Source organism: Thunnus thynnus, chromosome 17 (assembly GCF_963924715.1).
Source record: "Thunnus thynnus chromosome 17, fThuThy2.1, whole genome shotgun sequence".
NCBI classification, from domain to species: domain Eukaryota; kingdom Metazoa; phylum Chordata; class Actinopteri; order Scombriformes; family Scombridae; genus Thunnus; species Thunnus thynnus.
Genome location: NC_089533.1, coordinates 7,578,969 through 7,602,315, shown reverse-complemented (window position 1 = coordinate 7,602,315; position 23,347 = coordinate 7,578,969). Strand labels below are relative to the sequence as shown.

The window sequence follows — 23,347 nt, the reverse complement described above, 5'->3', positions numbered from 1 at the left end:
TAGAGATCCCTTTCCTTGTAATATCACAGTCTGAACAGACGATGGCAGTGCTGAAATATTTCTCACACCAAGAGGGGAGGACCAGTTGGATAAAAGTTCCTCACCTTGTAAATGTCTCAGGACCCTCAAATTTAACTTCAGTCAACTGGAACAGAGAGATAATTTGATTACTTCCCACTTAAAGGGCCAGTTCACCCAAATTACAAAAACATTTTCCACACATCTTTAGAGGTGCAGACAGTTTTAAGGTATGTCAATGTGAGATGTGAGATATGGGAAATGTTGAATCTGAGATGGATTATGATACAGAATAGCAGGTTTAAAATCCCTCTTAAAATGAATTAAGCAAAAATAATTTTGTTAATATCAATGCACCGTTTAAAGACAGAATTATTAATTGCAGTTTTTTATTGTCCTTAATTTTCCTTTTTTTTAAAAAATGCATAATTTAAATGAATAATTACTCTAATGGCACATGCCTGTATAACCCACTGCTCAGCTGCTTCATTATATGGCCAGAAACCAACCAGTTCTCCCAGCCTGTCAATTAGTTTGTGACACTTTGACTTTATTTAAGAATATGCACCATGTAAAAACAATATAAACTAAAATAATTAAAGTCCTAAAAGTAGATTTTAACACACGACCCCTCTGCAAGACAGGGGCCACAAGATTGGATGAAAATGCAGGACCCTCCTTTGTGAATATTGTACATTAATGGTGCAAAATCCAAGGGAAATTAGCAAATTATCATATTGCCAAAAAAATGTCATACAGGGGACTGGGGTTTAGGGGCTTTTCTGAGGCTTTATCCTCGCCTCCTGTGATCGCCACACTAGCGCGTGAGACCTCAGCTCGACGAGAGAAGCGCCTCACAGTTGCCATATTGTCGTCCGCTTACTGGAGAGTGGAGAAATCGCCCCACGGGTTGCCCATCTATTTATATTCTCCCCCCTTAATACGGAGTGCCCTCCGCAGCTGCGAGTGTGACTACATTTGGACAGACACTCCGTAGAGAAGGGCCAGTGGGGAGGGGACCGCCGGTCTGAGGAAGGGCAGCGGCGCACTCATGCCCACTTCGCCCGGCGCGCAGTGCATGTAAGTACACATGTGGGACTTCATTCTTTACAAAAAGAGCTTCACTGTCATTGTCTCCAACAACGGATTTACAGCTGAAAATCCAATTTAGCGTAATCGATAGTATGGTCACTCATCTGTATACGAGGTATTTGCTATATCTGACTTGCCAAACGTAAACTTCGGGAAGTTAGGGCTGTGAAGTGGACATAGTGTAGTATGACTGTGGTTATGTTTTTCAGTCACTTTGTGAGTAAAACGTTTTCTGTGTAAGAGTGGTCTAAAGGCAGTGACGATTTAGTGTTTTAGGGCGCCAGAACATGTTTTACGCACAATTTACGCACGAATTACGCATGTTACTCCTATTTTATCTCAGTCGGTTTAAAAGTTGCTTTTGCCTTCAGGTTGAATATGTTATCTTTGTTCACCATGGCTTACTATCAATAGGCTAGTTTGATAGGTCATGAAGTACTTTGGCCACTTTAGACTACAGAATATCTTTTATTAGGCTATTTGTCGTTGTATAACCATGTGTCTATAGTCCTTTAAGGAAAGTTGTTTCTAACTATCAATTTACCCAATCCACATAATAGGAGTTTGATATTTTGCATACTGTTTGGATATTTGTTGGACAAATAAATCTAATTTATACATGTGATAGAGGAATTACCTGTTAATGTGTCACATCCCACTGGGAGCCATGGATTATGGTGGGTGCATAACGAGAAAGCCGCTCTTACTCTCTGCCCTCCGGCCACATGCCTTTGATACAGAGATCAGTCAAAGGAATGACAGTGAAGCTGCTGATCAATTTCACACATCTCCGTCTTACTTTCTGGACAATGCAAGGCTGTGTGAACCCATCCACAGTCATGATTTATCACAGTACATGACACTTGTAGTTTGAAGTAAAGGCTTCTGGGACTTTGTCCTTGAATTATGGTGTTCCAAGGGGGGCTTTAGTGCAGGTACCTCAGTCAGGACAGGTGTAATTGGTCATAGGCTTATTCTTGGCCAGCCTTCTAATCTGGTTTACTGTGCTGCTGCTGGACAGACAGACACTGTTGTTATGTAATGTCTGACATGTCTGCACCTCTCTGTCAAGTGAGTAAAGTTGGAACCAACAATAAGAACAACAGCATGCAAAATATATTCAATCCGGGGCCATAATAGTGTATTGAAAGCTCTATTGTGGAAGATTTGAATTAATATCCCCTTTCTTTGAGCCTCTGGACATGTTCATTTGAATATTTCAGTGTTTTACAGATAAGAGACTTGGCAGGGTAGGTTGAGAATGGGTCCTGTGTGCTCATCTGCAGGCTTTATTTCAAGCTAGTGTCAACTGGTGTCACTGGATTAGAAGCCCATGATCCCTGTTGAGCCTCCATGGCATTCTCCCCTCCAATCGACAATCCTCCAGCATGTCACATGACTTTTGCTCTATACAGAAGTGTGGCCACTCTCAACTCTTACTCATGTTCTGCCGGCAAAAACATAAAGGAGTGTGGCGTCAGTGAAACTGGGGATGCTTGTGGCTTACTCTCTCTGCGTCTGGACAGGGAGGTGAGTTCTCCTCTGCTCTGGGCTGGCTGACTGTTTTTGTTCGAAGCACATGTACACCTGTAATGAGATGCCGACACAGATGCAACACACACACACACACACCCTAATCTCGTTGTCTCACACAAGGATCACTGCATCTTACAGTTCAGCTCATTAAAGCTCTCTGTGACGTTGTCATTTTGGATCTGCACTCCCCTGCTGATAATGTGGCCCTCGGTTTGATAATAATTTGAGTGTTTCTGACACATGAAAGGCAGATCTGACCAGTAGTTGTGTAGACTTCGACATTTATTCTCTGTATCACGTGTAATCTGCGTCAGGGTTCTGTTTCGTCTTCTCCGACAGTCTGAGAGCAGCAGCGAAAATATAAAAATAAATTTAAAAGCCGCATCTATAACAAAATATTTTGTGAACTCGACTGCCACCAGAACCATTCAGCCCTGCAGCAAATCTATCTGGTGTACTAAGTCCGCGGCTCACGTCTCTTTGTTCTGGCTCCATTGTGCTTCCTGTGTGGGGGTAACACATGAGGAATGCTGACATCCACAGTTTTGGATAGCGCACACACACATATATGCAAACACACATTTATGTTTGTACACAGTTGTGAACACACACTCAAGCATTTGCCAACCTAGCTGATGGTTCGCTGCTGTCTTTAAATGTAAATCTGTGTTATATCATTACTATTTATACGTGGTTAATAGCCTCAGATGTTGCTAGCGTTGTGTATTCACTTCCAGGCAACCATGTAGCCAACAGGGACTATCTGTGTGTGCATATTGCCTGGGAACATGTCATCATTTAAATAGTTCATTATATGTGTATTTAAACAAATGGGAAACCATATCTGATCTGACTTCGCCTGTGTTTCTTACAGATAACACGCTCTATGTTGACATACAACAGTGAGACTGGCTATGCGGCTTGTTAGATAACATTTGAACAAGAAACAGCGGCTGTTCAGCTTAAGTTACTACCAGGGGTTGTGGAAAAGACCAGGAAGCCAGCGGACTCAGTGCCATCAAGGCCTGGACCCAGAGCGGAGCTGAGCTGCTGAGGTGTTGGGTTTCAGTGCAAGGGGATATTCCTGCATGGCACTGCAGGCTGATACAGGTCATCTTACACGAACTTGAGCGAGGAAGAGAAGAGAGGATGTACTTGTAAATTGTTTTTAATAATGAAGGCAGCAGTTTATGGATTGTTGTCATGGACTTTCTAAGAGGACTTCAGAGTCGTGAAGAGCATATAAGTCATGTGAATTTGTCGTGTAAGTGATGAATGCACGTTTCTTATTTTCTTTCTTTTTGTTTGTTTGTTCCTCTTTTAGGAGAAACACCTCACCCGCTGATGTACAGATCGTTTTGCAACTTCTGATTGATGGACTCTACAAGCGCAGCAAAGCAAGAAGTCTTTAGGTCCGATGGAATCTGAGAATTTTACTGGAAGAAAGTTTGGCCTCATTGTCTTGCCTTAGCTGAAAAGTGGAGAAACAGCCCATCTGCTTTTTGTTCCTAAATGCTTTGCACTTATCCGAGGAGCAGAAAATCACCTGAATCCTTCTGAGGGACATGGATGCCATGGAGAACCCAGTCCTGGAGCCCAGGTCAGAGCGGATCGCTCGCTACAAGGCTGAGAGGAGGCGGGAACTGGCTGAACGCTTCGGCAACATGGAGGAACTACCTTCCAAGTGGGTGAGGAGGGATGGGAAAGAGGTGCACGACCCGGCGACCCAACCCCACAAAGAGATGTCGAACTCAGAGGGCACGATGTCCCTCAGTGAAAGGATTAACGGCAGGACACGCAAGGTTACAAATGGATTAGAGGCAGAGACTTCTGCAGAATCCGACTACTTGAGAAGGTGAGTCATGTCTGGAGTCAGTGATGACTTGAATTAGTGCGTCATGTGGAACAAGCGCAGTAATGCAAAACTCTGTAATCTACAACCATGGTTCATTATTACTGGCTTTAATTAAAATATCATATGCATGATATTATCAGTGTTTATCCAAGGTGATCAATGTCTTCTTGCAGGAAACATGAAATCTGTGTAAAAATCAGCTGAAACTGTAAAAAACTGTGTAGCAAGTGCTTCAGGACATGACACAGCCATAAAAACAACAAACGAACAGCATTATCAATAACAAATAAGATTTTGTCACTAACTAGTAAATTGAGTTGTGATTGGGTAATGCTGTAGTGTAGATGGTACATACAGCATAGTGATGGTGTCTGATGTAGAGGACAGCAGGTGTTTTGGGCCTAATTTGTCCCAAACACCAATAAAGCACCCGTCACCTGCTTCAACTTTTTCCATTCTGGACATCAACAAATAGTCTACTGTGCTAAAATAGCACAACAGATTGTTGGTATTTTGGTAACTGCTAATTACAGTGTGTACTATCATATAAATACAATCACTGAGGACCAAGTGACCAGAGAGAAAAAGAATTTCATGTAGTTATACATTCTTATAGCATACATACTATATGTACTGGATATTTGTGGGACATCACTACATGATCTTATGTATGTAAATATTGAAGAATATAGATATGAGGAGCGGGCTGTTTTCTTTAGAGCCATGGAAACAGTTACTGACAGAAGTTAGTAAAGGAAAGAGTTTACAACCACATGGATTTACAAAACATATACATTAAATTTATAATTTTTTTGCATTTGACAGTAGAAAACTTGAAACTTTCCTTAAGTTTACCATGTAAATCCTACTCATTTGTAAATCTAAGCAGGTTATACTATCAGTTTTTAAACTAGGTCTGGCCAGCAACACTAGATCCTTGACTTTGCAGTTGCTTTGCAGCTTTTGTTACTAATTAAAACTGAGAGGTCTAAATCAGTGGGTCCCAGCAGGGAGTTTTAAAGCCAGGCTGATTCTTCCCCTCCATTTGGTTGGTAGTCTCCCAGCTTGACACTTTTCCTATCATGTGATCTGGGTGCTTCTTCCTGGAGCTGGCATTATGGAACAAGGACTGGCGTGATCTTTACTCTCAGAAAAAAGGAACAATATTGCACCTTTCACCCCCAGAGCTGCATATTTTAGCGAAATTTTACGGAAAGGTTCAATATTGTACTTTGTTTCTGAGCTGGTTTCTTAGTCTACAATCCCCGTTCCTGCATCCTCACCTCCTTCCCCTCACTCCCGCCCCCTTCAGGCAGGGTTCCCGGGACTCTGCCAGCATGCTGAGTGGGGAGGGGCACCTCGTCCCTCATGGACTCGATGCCCCGCAGCTCCACACTCGAGTATCAGTGGGCCAGTTGAGAAGTGCCCTTCTGCAGCAGACCGGGAGTGGAGCGCAGCCAGAGAAAGTGTAGGGTCACCTGCATGTGTGTGATCCAGACTGTCACTATCAGCCTGTGTACCTCTGTGACAGTATATGTCTTCACTTCAACATCTTCTTCCCTTTCCTCCTACTCTATGTGTGTTTGGAAACTAGCTGCTCTGATGCCGGGCGAGCTACGTCCTCTCTGGACCTGGCAGTGAAGCCGGGCCCTGAGGGGGGCCGGCGACGCACCCGGCGTTACCTCCCCGGAGGGTCAGGCGGTGGTCGCAAGACCAGCGAACGCTTCAGGACACAGCCAATCACAGCCAATGAGATGGAGGAGAGCAGCGGGTAGGGGCTGTTTGCTGTGGTCATGAAGATAAAAAAGAATCCAAGCTCTGTGCTGATGAAGCACCTGGCTTGTGTTACAAAGAAGATGCTGTTTGCAGTGATCGTTTTTTGCATTTTTTATACAATGTATACAATGCAATGTGTACATTTGCCAGCAAAACTTCTAAACCTGCTCACATTAACTTGACTGACATAACCTTATAACTTACCGCATGCTAGTCTTCAAAATGTCAACTTGTGTTTTTAGACGTGACTTTCAAGTTGCCGATAGTGTGTGTTTGATCATTGTTTTTCACTAAAAAACATGCACTCACACTTTGGCTGAGGTGTGGCCAGTGCTGCTCCTTTACATAAATGGACGGTGTGGTTTGCATGCGTTTGTCCTCATTCGTGACCTCCACAGTGTTGCTTTCCGGAGCATGCAAATATGACACAGTATCTTCACTGTGTGCGCTGCACATTGAAGCACAAAGACATGTATTGTAAGCTCAAGGCAGGATCTGAGGAGCCAAAGCATAAAGTCAACATCATTTTCCTATTATGCCTTCACATCTCACCTGGTGACCTCATCGTTTGTCTTCTTTCACTCCTCTAGGCTGTTGGACGAAGAGGAAGAGGAGAACAGTAAAGGTAAAGCTGTCTTCACGCCTGACTACGATCTCACAGTTTGTTGTTGTGTTTAGAGACGAACAGATGAACTTTTATGACGCAGAGAGGGAGAAGGTCACACACTGGCACAATACTGGTCTCCATTGACACCAGAGAAACACAACAGCGAAAACATGAGGGCAAAGGCCAAATGTGACATCTCTTGAATCAAGGAAATAAATCAGGTTATATTTTTAGGCTCACAATGTTTAATATGCTCAGCGATGACAGATTTATGTGTCATAAAACCATGTGAGCAGCAGAGTGCTGCTAAGTCAGTCCCACTCCTAACCCCACCATAAAAAGATTACAAGCACATCTTTGGCTTACTGAGAATTTACAACACAACTGCAGAAACAAGTAGCCTTTGTAAATCTAGTTTTCATTACTGTTGGGACTATGTATTTTAGGCTCTATGTCTTGTATCTTTACGATTTGTATCAAGCTCAAGATTCTGAAGAATTTATTTATCTATTTTTACTACAAACTGGTAGTACTTAGAGGTAGAGTTTCGTTTTCTACCTGACTGTTAGTGTAGCTCCTCCACATTAGAGGTGGCAGTGTGGTGCTTCGGTGTGATGCCGGGTGTGAGACGGCCTGTGGCCTCACACGAAGGGATCAGTCTCAAGGCTCTGCCTCAATGTGTCCTGATAGCTTGTTTGCTCTGTATGCTAGTTATCTACAGCCCTGCTTTCATAGGAAGAAACGTACACAATATAATTTTTCATCTCTCAGTATATAAGTTAGGGAGATAAAAGGTGTTTTTCAGAGATAGTTTGTTATGGTGGAATCAGTAACCAATATTGCTTTTTAACAAGCCACAAGAAAGCCACAGTTTAAATGGCCAGTAGAAATGAATCTTACTAATCAAAGCCTAATTTTTCTAGCATTTGTGTGGTAGTTAGTGTTTATGTTTTATCACTGGCACCTTTCTTTACTGACGATAACTGTCAAATATAATTTCTGTAGTGTGTGAAAAGACACTAATTGTTGTCACGTTTATTTGAAAATCTTTTACTGACTTCATGACTCATCTCTTTATCTCACAGCGGATGTGAAAACCGATGACAGAGCCAAAATGAGCGTGGCAGCCAAGATGTCTTTGTTTAAAGTGAGTGTATGTTAGCCTCAGCACTGAAACAAGATCCTTAATGCTGTTCATGACCCGCTTATTTTCTCTGTCGTGTGCTGTCTGTCCTTACGGCTGTGGCTAAAAATGATTCTGTGTGGAGATCATAGCTATTCACTGTTACATCTGATGAGACAGCATCTACATGCATTCATGCACTGTCACAGCCACATATAAAAGGTATTCTGAAAATGTATTTATTACAATTAAGCTGTTCAGGATGCCAGATCCTAAATTAACTCTAACCAGAGGTGTAACCTGAAATCTACCCATTAATAAAGCTTGACCATGTGGTGCCCCTTACTGGATTAAAAGATAATATCATGTAGAGGTGATAAGTTGTCGAGAAATATATCGAACAGCTAAAGACAGTCCTTCATCGGTCATCACCTCAGCTTCTAATCTTACAGTCTGAGGCGTATGGTGAGTCAGTGCTGAGCACGCTGAACAGAAACTGATCATGTTGAGGGATATGAATGGTCAAACAGGTGCTGACCTTGGATCCACTGTTTAGTTCGATGTGAGAGTTTGTACTTATTAAAAGAAAGACTAAATTTATAGTGTGGATATCCAAAACAGTGCTGAAACTCTCAGAGTTCATGCAGAAGATGAAACACACTGTCTGCATTAGCAAAACAACATTTCACCTGCTGCACAGCTTTAGTCATGAAGCATCAGGTGAAAATGTGCTAGACACTGTATTGCCATTAACAACCATAGCAGCTGTGTTATAATTAGCCTGCTGCTCTGCGGAGGCAGGCGGGGAGGTAACTTAAGCCGGCAGGTCTCTGGTTACACTGTGACCTGTTGGGCTGGCATCCTATCCATGTAGCCAAAATGCTCCACCTTACAGCTAGCTGCTTTATTCACCAGCTATCCAACCCGCTTCCCCTTCCCTCCCCCCCTTCTGTCCATACAAATAGAACAGGAGCCATCAGACCATTTTTGTGGTCTTACTTATTTAGCAGGTGGGGGCTGCTGATGTTGGGTCCACCTGTGTCAAAAGCCCCGCCGAACCAAATGTGATGGTCAGATGTCATGTGTCCATATTAACGACTCTGATGCCTCCTCTGTAGGAGCTGGAGAAGTCTGCTGCCCCCGAGGCCTCGGACTTCCTGAAGCCTCGCTCAGGGAGTGTCTCTCATGAACGCAGAGTGCGCCGTGGCAACGAGCATCGCTTTCTTACTCAGCCAATCACCTGTGAGGAAATGGTGGCTATCAGGTGGGCTGTGCCGACAACCTTGTGGCCCCCCAGTGGGTCCGATATTAGCTTCAGTGCCCCGGAACACATATATAGAAGTATATTATTAGATTAATAGGGATTTGTTTGGATTCTGAACAGTTTTATATACAATACAAACTGATATTGGCATTACACTACTTTTTTAGCATCAGTTATGTCCTTTATTTGGTTAAAAGACAACAAATAATATGTTTGTAATGCATACTAACAACGGATCATGAATATGTAATTTCATTTCTTTTAAAAAGGTTAGTAATTTCCTGAAACAACTGGGCACTGTGACTCAGTATTATCCTTTAATTATAAGCCTGTTTTATAACATATGTGTTCATGTTTGCCTGCAGCGCCCCTACCCCTAACCCAGCACCACCAGTTGAGGCCCAGTCTGAGCAGTCTGAGCAGGCTGAGTCAGCGGAGGACGGTGATGAGAACTGCAAGCTGAGCATGAGTGAGAAGCTGGCCCTCTTCAACAAACTGTCTCTGCCTGGAAGGCAGGGGGGTGGCCATACCGATGGACCCCCAGAGAGACGGAGGCAGAAGGGGGCTCGGTACCGCACGCAGCCCATCACTGTGGAGGAGGTCAGCCTGGTGAGTAGACGAACCAAGACTATATAGTCAAGTCAAACTGTATTTTTGTTGTTTCATACACAAGAAAACTCAGTGTTTTATATAAAAAACAGCAGACATGATGCTAAATCAAGTACATTTTAAATAATTATCTTGAACTGTATCTCTGTTCAGCTCCAGAAAGGCCCCGTACAGCTTCCTGCGTTCTGTTTGTCCCCTCATCTGTCCGACAGACAGCAGGCCTCGTCTGTCAACCTAAAACCTAGTGAGGTACGCCTTTCCCAGCCAAGACCTGATACCGGTCCCGGCCCTGGGGAGCCCAGTCCTACCCAGCAAGGCTTGCAGCGTTATGACTCGGAGCCAGGCTTGAGAGGAATCCTGAAGAAGAGCCGCTCTGGGGGACCAGAGTGGAGCATGACAGAGAGCAGTAAGATGGATGCACCTTTCAGCCATGAACAGAATGGTGGAGGCTGTGGCGAGGCAGAGATTCAGGAGAGGATGGAGGGCAGCGAGAGGCAGGAAATATCTGCAGCACCGCGGAGAGAGAGACGAGAGGCTTCAGGTGTGGAGGGAGGCTCGCTGACTGCCGCCCCCTGGAGGCAGAGGGCTCGAGCCAGGAGGGAAACCATCGCCTGTACACCAATTAGAGCCTCGTCAGAGCAGGACGCTCCTAAGGAGGAGAGGTCCTGTCGGGTCAAGACAGAGGAACAGCCAGTTTCCTCTGTGGAACACAGCTCGGATTTGACTGGGAGAGTCCAGTAAGTATCTGAAATTAAATTAGATGGGCTGAGACGTGCATCGTAATAGGTGAAAGTTGGCATGTTACTTGTCTTGATTCTAATACAACATTTTGAAGTATGCATGAATATGCTTTGATGATAATAATCTGGGGGAAACACTAAATACTTCTGATTTTTAGGGCTACAATAATTGTCAAATTTACTGATGTCATTGGTACAAATATCAGCTATGAGCATTTTTAGGATGGAAATTGAACAGGGAAACAGCTTTTTGTAGTATTTTGATAAGTTCTACGGTTTATATTCAATGTGATCCATCTCAAAAGGCAAGAGGAGGAGCAAGAGAGTGCATGGATGAGGAATGAAGAAACCACCAAATCCACGGGACATGTTCAGGTCACCCTGATGGATGGCACTACTAAACTGCATGAGACAACCAATAGCAGCAGTAACAAGGTAAGAAACAGAGACATATCACTCTGTTACTGTAAAAGTCTGCACCACATCATGGGCTTAAAGAGTGTCTCTAATGCAGAATCAAAACCTAGTGGGTAACACTTGCCATTATTTGCCCCTCCATAATCTTTAATCCTCTGTGAGTCTTGTTTGGATCCAGTGGACCGTCAGCAGAGATCGATGAAGTTTAATGGCAGAGGCAGACGGTTGACAGTGCAGCAGTAGAGTCGACCCAGCAAGGAGTGTCCATGTTTAAAGAGTCATATAGTCTCATATAAATCCTGCAAGGGCAGAGCCAAGGATTAGATCGTGTTTTTTTTAAGCTGGCCATCACATTCGCCACCAAAAACAGCGCTGCCATTTGGATCACCCTTTTCTGAATACTATACCATACCTGCAGCTAAGTAAGCTAGCCAACATTTGATGCATTGCGCAGGAATTACATTCAACAAGTTTAAGCTGAGCCCAAGTTTTTGCACATGCACGATCTTGATGTAGTGTACTTTAGTCTGAAATTCCCAGTTTTCTAATTATTAGCTTATTTATTTCAAACAGGGAAATTTGTCACATCATTTCTGCCCACTAAGACTATTAAAATATACCCAAACACTGGCTGTAAGCAAGCATCCTCTAACCTCTGCTAATTGTCTAAAAGTCACAGGTCACTCCACTGGGATCAAGAAAATTACTTTTGGTTTAAGAACATTGTTAAAACATACTGAATCATATAAGAAACGAGTCAAATAATCTCAGATTTTTGCAGCGTGTCAATCTAAATTCTGTGATAAAGCAGCTCAAACTGAGGAAGAAAACTCAATATTGCAGTTTGAGGTTGCTGGGTTCGCTCTTCCTGTCATCTTTAAATCCAGAGAGAGAGAAAAAGCCTGTGGTTAGATCGAAGTATTTGTCATTCCAGTGAAACCAGATATAGCATCTCTTAGCAACAGCACTCTAGATTTGGTTGTGCTAAATGTCTTAGGATCAGACTTGAGTTACTGGGGAATATATGCAGGCTAGTTGGGGTGTGACTGGCCCAGAATGTGGCGAGGAATGTAAACACACCAATTATTCTGGTGGTTAAATGTTGACCCTTTTATGACCCTGTGATCTCAGCTGCACCATGTTGACAGTATGTGTGTGTACATGTATGTGAGCGCATTGATTTTTCTGCTTCCATTACACCTTTGATATTTGGCCCTCTTCCCTTCTTTATTGATTTATCTCCCTGTTTTTCCCCATACTGCCCTCTGTAGGAAGAGACAGAAACCTCTCACGTGGAGAGTATCGACCTTCAGTGCTGGGTAAGTCTTCAAAATGCATAAATCATCTTACATCTCCAACATGGAGACTTCAACTATTTTTAAATAGCTTTAGCCAACCCCTCTCTCTCTTTCTAATGCCTCTCCTCTCCTAGGAACCTGTCTTTGCCTCTGTCTATTCTAGCAGTACGCCCCAATATGTCATGTGTTTCAATCAGGTAATTGTTGAAACCGGTGCATGGCAGATTAATTGTTGCTTACGGTTTGCAGTTTTCCTGTCTGCAGTGAAGAATTTTTTTTTTTTTTTGTCATTGCACACATTCAGGTGGCTGTGATTTTTATTTCTGATGTGTGAAGTTTCACTCACACTAACGAGTCACCTGCACGGTGTTTTATAACACTGTTTCTGTTACTTCTGCACTCTTATTCTTCCAGTTCTCCACCTTCACAAGTGGTACCCAAACTTTCTTTCTGTCATGCCCCTTCCTTTGGGAACCAGAAAAATGTCATGCCTCCCCCTACCTCCCTCCCTGATGTGTAAATTGTGTAAAGAACTGCTAACAATACTGGGAAGCTAGTAACAAAAGGAGCAAAGTTGAGCTTTATTGAAATAATATCATTATTAACATTACCAAGAACATGAAACTGCCACACTCTATCCAAAGATGCTTCTTCGCATTTTTCGACTTGACTGCTGTGGTTGCTCGATGACAATTGCCTGTTTACCGTGTCAAGATATCTGTGCATTTTGTACTTCCCATGTTGTTTTCTGTCTGCTAACCTGAAACTTGACAGCCTTGCCATCATCCCGGCACTGTTTTTTTTTTTGTAGATCTTTGTCAAATGAATCAGATTCATTCAACTTTTTCAACCGCTCTAAACTATTACCCCTGGTCATGCGCTACTCTCCTGCAAATCCACAACATCCCTCCTGGGTGCTTCCGACTTTCCTACATTGAGGAAGTCACATGTGATCTTATTATTCCTACATTTTTTCATTACATCCACAGACCAGCCTGTCCTTTGAGGCACAAGAAGTCTGCTCTCCTACCAAGAACCAGAATCAGCCTCAGTGGAGACAAAAGGTGACATATGATGGCATTTTCATCTTTGGATTTCTTCTGTATTTTTGATATTTAAATCCACAGAGGAGCCCATCTGTATCTTAACAGACTATCTCTCTGGCTATGTAGGCTAAGGAGGTGGAGGATGAGCAGCCTCAGATGGTTGAAACTGAAGAAACGAACACACAGCAGGAAATGAAAGAGCAGGAGACTGAATGCATGGCCAAGAGAAGTGAGTTTACTCGCTTTTGCTTACTCTCTTGCATTCTCATACTCTCTCATAGCCTCTCTGACTCTTTCCCTTTGTGTTTACGACCTGTTAGGTCTTGGGTCTCCAGAATCAGACAGAAATGACACCTCCCATAGCAAGAGACACTTCACTGAAGCTCCAACATGCACAGATGATGGTTAGAGCAGTTCATATAATATTAACTGTATTCAGACTTTCCCTTATGTGTCTCTCTAAACTCTTTGTTTTGTCTGCTTAACAGAGATCTCTGTGCATCCAGTGATGGAGTTTGAAGGTAAAATATAAACTAAGCTTGGAAGTCATCATTCAAAGGCTAATTGATACTTTTACAATCTTTTAAGTTTCCTGTCCCGTCCTCCCCAGCTGCTCCGCAGAGCGCTCCACTCTCTGTAGAAACACAGGAAGTGAAGGAGGTGACGCCTGCGGATGAATCAAACACGTACGATGGAGGTCTCGACAGCGAGCAGTCGCCTCCCTCCACCTGCGCACCCCCACCCTGCAGAGATGCCGCCGCCACAGAGAATGAGCAGGACCTGGATGTCCTCTGCCAGACCAACACACACATGTGAGCCTGATTTTACCAAAGATTTTATGATTATTAGCCTTTGATATCGCTGTATCATGAATATCTAAAATATTCAGGGAGGTGGTGGAGAAAAGATGCACCCACCTCACTGACAGACACAGGGCTAGTATGCTTCATATTTGTAAGAAATTATCTTAAGAACGGTCCTAATCTTTGACTAATGAGCCAAAGATGTCTTAACAAAATCTAGGACTTAGGAGTTTTGAAGCTAAAAGTAACTTTTTTAAAGTTTAAGTTTGGACTGGAGTGACTCCTAAGTGTTGTAAAATAACTTCAATTACTTATTATTAATATAGACTGCAATAATTAATTTGCCGGTCCAAAAACCCTCCTTGAATGCTGAATCAGCCAATTGCAAGACTCCAAAGGCGATGTGTCAGGGCCATGTTATGATTAAACCCCTTTGAGAGACTTCTATAATAAGATATAAGATATGATTATAGTTATATCAGAAACATTTGATATGATATGTTGTTTATATTCATACAAATAAAAATCATAAATGAGTTAAAGAAGCACAGATTAACAATTTAAAGAGAACCATCAATGGGGGTATAACAGTGTAATTAGTCATTTCTATGTTTTCTTTTTAATTGTTGCTAAAATTCATCACATTTTTTGTATTTCATGGCTCACCCACTATAATAATTATTCCACTTTTTATAATTGATTTAGATATAGAACATGTGAGCATTTGATTATATTCAAGCAGAATCTATAATATCATAAATCGGATGACTTAAACTTATCGATGTTGTACAAGTTTTGGCACAAATCTTCTTTATCAACTTGTCATCATACTTTTCCAAACTATCTTTTACTCTTTGGAGTGTGTGTGTCCTAATTTCGTAACTGTCTTGAAAATGATGATGACTCTTACTGTAATTTTAATTAAAAAAGCAAAATGACTTCATTTTTGTGCATTTAACACCACATTTAATACATACTAGCCCTGATAACAGTGACCTCAAGTAGTAATTTATTTTATTGTGTATGCATAATCATTTGTTTTTAAATATAGTAACTAATATTTAAAGTGGATCTCTGTGGAGACTGTCCATACTGTCTGTGTGAAAGCTCATTTATCATCTGTTGTGTGTGCAGACTGACATCAGCAGTAGCAGAGCACAGGCGGTCGGTGCGTCCGTCCCGTCGGACTCAGGGCTCCAGAAACCCTCTGCGGGCTCTGGCAGCCAGAGAGGACATCACGCAGGACTACATGGGGGAGAGGGGCAACACTGAGGAAAGGATCCAAGCAGAGAAGAGTCAGTTTGAATATTTCTCTCCTTTCTTTTCTCTCACTTTGTCTTTCCTCTCGGTTAGCCTCATCTTGCGTTTGTTCCTCCCTGCAGAGTCTAAGAACTCCTCCGTGGCAGATCCACATCTCGCCAGGTCAGAAGACTCAGATGCTGCCCAGTCTTACCCTCCCTTCAGCAGCCTGATGCTCATGCATATCAAAGGTCAGAAAAGATTTGGTTCATCCGTGTCCGCGTGACGTTCTCTTTGTGCTCAGGTGTTTATATTAACTAGCGCCTGTGGTGACAGGTAGGCGGCATGTCCAGGTCCGTCTGGTGGAGCCCTCGGTGCGGTCGCTGAACAGCGGAGACTGCTTCCTGCTGGTCACTCCGGAGCTTTGCATCGTGTGGAGCGGAGAGTTTGCCAGCGAGCAAGAAAAATCCAAGGTACCAGGGAGGACAGAAACATACTGTGATGATCTAGTTTTTATTCATGACAGTCTTGTTAGAATAAAATTACACCAGGGTTTAAATTTAGTGTCACATGCCAATGTGCCATGAAATTTACATAAAACCCTGGAGAAGATTCTCTCTAGAGATTTGAACTGGTGAAGATATTGTAATTATTTCATAAATATGCCGTTTTTTAATTTCATGCCACAAAATTGATAAAATGGCATCAAATATGACACTCGATTCCGCAAGGAGTACTGTGTGCATGAAATTCATTTTGAGTAGCAGTATAATACATTTTTTCCGGAGGTAATACGGCTGGTACTGATATTTTGTGATGTTTTCTGCTCTCAGTTCATACAATCAACAACATCTTTGTCCGTCCTCTGTTACAAACGCAGGGTTTGATACGTTTTGTTACGATGGATTACCTAAACTCTGCATGTTCTCACTACTTCCACCTCACTGTGTTCTGATCACTTTGTCATGTTGGAGGAATAAAGTTTAGATGAAAAATGGTTTCAGTATTTTACAAATTTGTTTCAGGTTTGTACAGAAACATATTTTTCTTCTATGACACATTCAATGAAGATATACAACACCTATTTAAAGTGCATTCTGGGATTCATGAATTCACTTTAAAAGAATTCTCTGGTAGTAAAACTCTCTTTTCCCTTGAAGTTCCTGTAGTCAGAATACATTTTTAGTGACACTATTTCAAGTATTCTATTTCCACTCAATCCCATATGACTGTTTTGCAGCAGTATTATAACTTGAGGTTTTGTTTTTCAGGCCTCGGAGCTGGCGTCGTTTATCCAGAGCCAGAAGGACCTGGGCTGTCAGGCCTCCCAGGTGGTCCACCTAGAGGAAGGGCTGAACTCTGACAGCAGCCTGGCTGAAGACTTCTGGAGCCTTCTGGGAGGAAGGACACAATACAGAGGTCAGAGGTTAAAATGTCTACTTTGTAAATGTCTCCCAGAAAGTAGATTGTCCTCTGACACAAAAGAAGTGGACAAATGATAAAAGACCCAAGTGACCACAAATCAGAGCAGCCATCCATTAGTACATTTACTATTTTGTTAATATTTGTTGAATTTAGCTGATGTTTTTATTCACTAAATGTTATTTATAATGTCTGTTTTCTGCTCCCCACAGGAGCGGGTGCACCAGAGGAGGATGAGCTCTATGAGCGCGGTGTGGTGGAGTCTAACTGTGTGTACAGACTGGTGGAGAACAGACTGGTGCCCCATGAACAGGCCTGGGCCTCCATCCCCAGCATCTCCCTGCTGGGATCCAGTGAGGTATGTGGTCTCTTCTGGATTCTCCTGTTGCTTGATCATTTTTTACTGCAGGCTTTGTGTCGTTTCTCTCCTGCAGGATTGTAATACACACACATTGAAGAAGTCCTAAAGGTGTGCATTTACTGTGTGTATTTTTGGGTCCAGGCTCTGGTGTTTGATTTCGGCAGTGAAGTGTACCTGTGGCATGGACAGGATGTCTCCCTCAGCAGGAAGAACATTGCTCTCCAGCTGACTCACCAAGTGTGGGTCGGAGCGTATGACTACAGCAACTGTCGAGTCAACCCACTGGATCCCACACAATGTAACCCGAGCATACAGCTGTAAGTCCACACTGCAGGCAATGAAACGATTAAAGCTTTCAGCCTGTACTAAACAAGGAAAAATAACAACAGATACTGTAGATATTAATCCACATTACAGAAATGACAGAGTGCAGCTGTGAATGCTCTCCAAATATATTTAACATTTGGCTAGTAAAATCAAAGCGATGGATGTAATTCCTCACTAGACACAAGCGAACCCTAGGATACAACATTAAGTTTACTGTGCATGCAGCAAAAACCCCAGACGTCTGCTGCAGGTCTTTAGTGCACACTGTAAAACCAAAGCAAATGCCTTGTAACTCCATGCTGCACACGGAGAAACCCCAGCATACAGCATTGTGTCCAAACTGCTGTAAAATCTGTAATTCTGTAAAATGCTGTAAAATCCCAGCATGATTTTGGAAATCCACACGACGCAGTCAGAGTTAGAACTAACATTAAGGTCTACTCTACGCCTGTAATCTGCAATACCCATATGTGATTGTTCAATATGTGATTGTTCAATATGTCTTCTTCTGGTTTTATGACATTTTGATAACTTACCTTTTTATTTGGTCCGCAGGAGGGGAGAGGGGCGTCCCAGCTGGGCGCTGTTGGGCTGCATCGTAGAGCACAACGAGACGGCTCTGTTCAAAGAGAAGTTCCTGGATTGGACGGGCAGAAGTGGAGACATGGAGGAAACTGTCCCAGTGAAGGATGAGACACAGGTTCATTTCACTATTTAATGGCTCAAAGTCATGCTGCTGCACGAATAATTTTCAGAGATGGATGCACACAGTAATTATAATTTATCTGAGTGTTGATTGGCTCGTTGATTGATACCGGTGACTAAGCAGTTATTCCATCACGTCTGGATATATCTGGATTTGAAAATTCACCTCCCAGACATTACTCTGTTTTGGAACATTGAAGAAATGTGACTGGCATAAAATTCGTCTTGGAAAGCCAGTAGCGTGTGTAGAAGAAGTTTGATTGACACTTCTTACTTTTTGCAATACAGATCAGCTAGCAAGGTCAAATATTGGAATGGCACATTGCATCTCGGAGAACATTTGTTTTTCTTTTTCTCTCACTCTGGTTGTAAACAATGCAATCTCACTCCAAGATATTTCCCCTGCAGCTTAAGTAGCAGAGACTTTTTCCACAGTCTAAACATTAGCAGTTAATGTCAGGTTTTTCTGTCAGTTACTCAAAAACACAATTTTTTTAGGGTACTTTATATTGATGGTCAAAACCCAAACAAGGAGAAACCCATTGCAGAGAAGCTGTTTCTTCACTGGGAGTAAACAAAATAGACCAGAATGCAGTGCAACCATAAGACATGTTGTGTTTTGAAGAACAGAGTCTAACTGAAAGTCTCCTCTCACCCTTTGTCCGCTGTCTGTCTCTGCACAGCTCATCCCAGTTCAGTCTTCCCCGCCTGTCTCCCCGTCATCAGACCTTCTGAGCCCCTGCGACGCCAAGGTTCTAGTGTCCAGCCAGTCGCAGGAAGGGGACGGCTTGGTCCATAACGTGCTGGCCGGCGTCGATGTCCAGAGGGGTCACGGGGTCATCACCCTGGAGGAGGGACATCAGATCAAGCTTGAGACGGCTGCTGTGGACACATGGCACGTCCAGGAGTTTGATGACAGTGAAATTCCTGTAGAGAGCACAGGACAACTTTACGAGGGAGACTCTTACGTCATCCGCTGGACATACAGCATCAGCACTGTTGGTCAGTGACATTCTCACATCATCATCATCATCACATCATACCCTACCATCCCAATGAAAGCTTATTCTAAATCTAAATGTAAATTGATGTTTCTTATGATGATTTGTTTTTTCTTATCTGCTGTAGATAAGATAAACAGCCCTGATGATTGTAGCAAGGACCCTGGACAAAAAGAAAACACTGTTTTCTTCCTTTGGCGAGGCCGTCACTCCACTGTCAGTGGGCGGGACACCGCTGCTTTTCTGTCCATTGGGATGAACAACCATGAAGAGTCCCAGGTAAGCGCATCACCTTCAAAATGGATCATCAGCTCTTACTGTACAAACAAGTACAGCCTGAAGTAATAACACTCTAAAACAAACATTTTTCATATCAATAATTTGTTACCATTTCCACAGACCGTGCAGACTCCAAGTACAATAAAATAGAGAAAAATTACACGGACATGAAAAATTAGAATATTGAAAAGTTCATATTTAGGCCAAAGAAAATAAGCAAAACAAAGGGCAAAAGTATGTACAATGCTGTAAGTAGTAGAATTTAAGTAAGTCATTAAAAAGTGGATACAGAACATTAGACACAGAGCAATATGATACATGAAAAAACCAAATGAAGTGTGAAAAAGGATATTGTAAAGAATAAAAGTATAAAGGAAAAACAGCGTGCAGTGTAAAGTTGCTCTGAGACTTTGTAAGTCCTCTCATCTTTTTCCTTTTACAGCTGAACCATCTAAAACATCTTACAGCTTATTGCAACAATAACATAACACTCAAAGGAACCATTCTTTAAAATAAGAACTCTCACTTGAGTACACTTTTTTTTCTGTGAATGTATGTCCATGCTTCTGTAAAAATGTTGAATGGAGGACTTTTATTGATACTTTTACTGAGAGAATGGATTTTTATGCTTTTGTCCATAGCTGAGTTATAAAACCTAGAACTTTATACTGACATTTTCAGTGCTTCTCTAGCAGGACTGGTGTTATTTACAGCCTGTGTGTTTGTTTTGTTGTTCCTGAAGGTGGTGGTTCCTCAGGGAAAGGAACCTGCTTGTTTCCTGCAGCTTTTCCAGGGAGGCCTGGTCATTCACAAGGGCAAGCGAGAGGAGGCCTCTACTAATGCAGGCACAGGTATGGTGTTTTTTTCCCCTCTTCTTGCATCTAATTTTCCTCCTTTTTTCATGTAAGTTCTTTCAAATATTCCTATGTTTCTGCTGAGCAGAGTGGCGGTTGTTCTGTGTGCGAGGGGAGCTCCCAGAAGAGGGCTCACTGTTAGAAGTGGATTGCTGTTGTGCAGGTCTGAGGTCCAGGGGCTCTGTTGTCCTGCTCAACAGCCAGCAGGAGGTGCTGTACCTCTGGACTGGCTGTAAAGCTCAGAGTAGCTCTAAAGAGGTTGCCAAGAGGGTAGTGGAGCATCTTACTGAAATGTAAGTTTCATATTCTGGATGGCATTTCAACAGACTTTAGCATCCAGTGATAATTTCAGCATTCAAGGATGAAATAATTTCCCAGCCTGTGAAATTGTGCATGTGGTGTGTGTTTGTGTGTGTGTGTGTTAGGTGTCCACCAGAGTTGGGTCTCAGTAAAAGCAGCCCTGTGAAGGTGCAGGTAGTTGAGGAAGGTTCAGAGCCTGCAGACTTCTGGACAGCACTGGGACAGATGGACAGGAAAGCCTATGACTGCATGCTGCAAGGTACACGACTACACACACTTTTAGTTCTGTCCACACAGGATACTTTCAACAAGCCTGTGAAGTTTAAGCTCATAGTAAAAAGCTACACATCTGTCCTCCGTCAGATCCAGGTAAATATAACTTCACACCTCGTCTCTTCCATCTGAGTGCCTCCTCTGGGAGCTTCAAGGCCGAGGAGCTGCAGAGTCTAACACGGCTGCCGGGGCTCGTGATGGCAATGCCCTTTGTCCAGGAGAGCCTGTACGATGTACCACAGCCAGGTGAGAGCAGAATCAGTACTAGCAGTTTACTAGCAGTAAACCTTTCTGCTTTTCAATTTATAAAGACTGCACATGAAAATGTATGAAAAATAAAATTTAGAGACATTTGAGAATTTGTCTCAGAAAGTAAATTTTGGCTTTTAAGAAGTGATTTAAAAAGACTGAATTGTACATTAGGGGCTATACTTCAACATATCAAAGAACATGCAGTAATACATTGCATGTTTTTTCATATTTTCACTGAAAAACTTTTCATACTTTCATACTACAGACCCAAAACATTTTTCTTTGCTGTATTCTTTTCTATATTCGACATTTACTTTGCCTTATCCTGTTTTATTCCTTCTGCTAGAACCCAAATATCCCACAGGAACTATAAAGTCAAACTGAATCTAATGTTAATTTAATCCAGCTCCACTTATTGTCTAATATATCCCCAATCTTTCTTCTCTGTCCGCACAGCCTTGTTCCTGCTTGACAACCGTCTAGAGGTCTATCTGTGGCAGAGGGGTCAGCCTGAGCAGACAGAGAGCTCTGCTTCGGCCTGGAGCCGCTGGCATAACGAGAGGCGGTGTGCCATGCAAACGGCGCTGCAGTACTGCAAAGGTAAAAAGGAGGCTGTTGGTTTGGAAATTAAGGCATTGCTGGTTTGCTGATATGTTTAAAATTGTGCTGTTTTCTCTCTGTATCCCAGAGATGAACCCACGACGCCCACCGCAGGCCTACCTCATCTTTGAGGGGTCTGAACCTCTCACCTTCACTAATGTCTTCCCTTGCTGGGAGAGGAGCCTGGGACCCCACACACAGGTAGAGCACGAGCAGCGTCAGTTTATTATTTAACACAAGGCTAGATGTTGTGTAGTCCTGTTGCATATGTGTGTGTGTGTGCACATGAGAAACAACACTCGGAGAGTCACAACATCACAGACAGATATTCTTTTACAAGTATTTATTAATATTTGCTCACCATATCAGCATGATAGATGTTCCTCACTGGCCACAGCTGCATACATTTTATTTTTTATGAACTAATTCTTCATCTGAATGCAGGAATGTATCCCAGATTTACCCTTATCACTAAATAGGTACAAGGCATCACCGTGGTCTAAAGGGCATTTACTCCTAAAAGAGTTTCATTAGTCTAGATTAAGGCTGCGACATTGAAAATAATTCAACTTGTCTGCCAGAAAACCTGAAGTGGAGTTGTCATGCTCTCAGATGGATCATATTTTTTAGAGAGAGTTTGTAAGAGTTGGCAAGAATAAAAGTCTGGGTGGACTCACTTAATCTTTGTCAGGTCATTTTTTGGAATACTGATACCAAATAGTAGCAATAAGTCTATGATACGTGGAATATTTCCCGTTTTGCAGTCCAATAATCAATACAATCACATCTGACTCTACCCTGTGTGTGTGTGTGTCTCAGGGCGACGCAGGGCGGGTGAAGCTGACCTTGGTGCAGGACGCCCTGGCCCAGCTCATGAAGACCCAGTACCCTCTGGAGGAGCTGCTGCGAAGCCCCTTGCCTGAAGGAGTGGACCCCCAGCACCTGGAGGTCTACCTGTCTGACCAGGACTTCCAGGTAGACTTGATAGGATCAGCAGCATGCAGTGGCGTCTTTCATCCAACAGGCCGCAGTGTTCACCAGATTTTACTAATGAAAACTGATACGTTTATAATCTGAAGATAATTTATGAGAATAAGTTTTGTCTAAACTTTCATATTAACATTTTTATTCTATTTATGAATTCATTCCTACATCGTGTCCTCCGTAAATAAATCACTGCAATTATGTTTCAGACTATTTTGGAAATGAAGAGAGATGAATATGCCTCCCTCCCAGACTGGAAGCAGATTGATCTGAAGAAAAGCAAAGGGCTGCTTTTCTAGACAGCGATAACAAGCGGAGGCTGACTGACGCGCTGTAGCAGGGACTTCCTCCTCCTCTGCCAAGAAGGGATAACGGCAGGGGGATATTAGCACCATGCTGTTGCACAAAGGACTGCTCACAACGTAATAAAAAGAAGAAAAATTCACTTTTATTTATGTCAAATTAGTATGAGTGTGTGGACTTTTTAATCGGACATGGATTTCTCCGTAGCTATTGTTCAGAGCAAAAAAAAAAAACAAAAAAAAAAACACAAAGCACATTTTCCT

At 42.6% G+C, this 23,347-nt stretch overlaps 1 protein-coding gene across 4 annotated transcripts; it reads left to right on the top strand.

Moving 5' to 3' along the window:
• The first annotated feature begins 963 nt into the window (after window positions 1-963).
• On the top strand, window positions 964-23,335 carry svilc (supervillin c). 4 transcript variants are annotated; one of them, XM_067571435.1, is made up of 34 exons: window positions 964-1,098; window positions 3,971-4,501; window positions 5,814-5,969; window positions 6,096-6,272; window positions 6,868-6,902; window positions 7,970-8,031; window positions 9,126-9,271; window positions 9,637-9,880; window positions 10,034-10,617; window positions 10,926-11,055; window positions 12,309-12,356; window positions 12,470-12,532; window positions 13,325-13,399; window positions 13,508-13,610; window positions 13,702-13,785; window positions 13,870-13,902; window positions 13,992-14,193; window positions 15,319-15,479; window positions 15,567-15,674; window positions 15,760-15,896; window positions 16,695-16,842; window positions 17,058-17,203; window positions 17,348-17,523; window positions 18,089-18,233; window positions 18,922-19,240; window positions 19,367-19,518; window positions 20,261-20,369; window positions 20,461-20,665; window positions 20,798-20,931; window positions 21,036-21,191; window positions 21,654-21,797; window positions 21,886-21,998; window positions 22,617-22,772; window positions 22,991-23,335. In XM_067571435.1, the coding sequence occupies exons 2-34, from the start codon at window positions 4,212-4,214 to the stop codon at window positions 23,078-23,080; spliced, it is 5,031 nt and encodes a 1,676-aa protein (XP_067427536.1). In that variant the 5' UTR covers window positions 964-1,098; window positions 3,971-4,211; the 3' UTR covers window positions 23,081-23,335. The 4 variants fall into 4 exon arrangements, with proteins under 4 accessions (XP_067427536.1, XP_067427539.1, XP_067427538.1 ...); XM_067571436.1 differs by lacking the exon at window positions 964-1,098 and adding an exon at window positions 3,607-3,756; XM_067571438.1 differs by lacking the exon at window positions 5,814-5,969.
• Window positions 23,336-23,347: the final 12 nt, after the last annotated feature.

Coding starts and splice junctions, on each gene's coding strand:
- svilc (XM_067571435.1), top strand. CDS start 4,212: ATGGATGCCATGGAGAACCCAGTCCTGGAGCCCAGGTCAGAGCGGATC. Junction 13,400..13,507: donor AGCCTCAGTGGAGACAAAAG/GTGACATATGAT, acceptor CTGGCTATGTAG/GCTAAGGAGGTGGAGGATGA. Junction 15,480..15,566: donor AAGGATCCAAGCAGAGAAGA/GTCAGTTTGAAT, acceptor TCCTCCCTGCAG/AGTCTAAGAACTCCTCCGTG.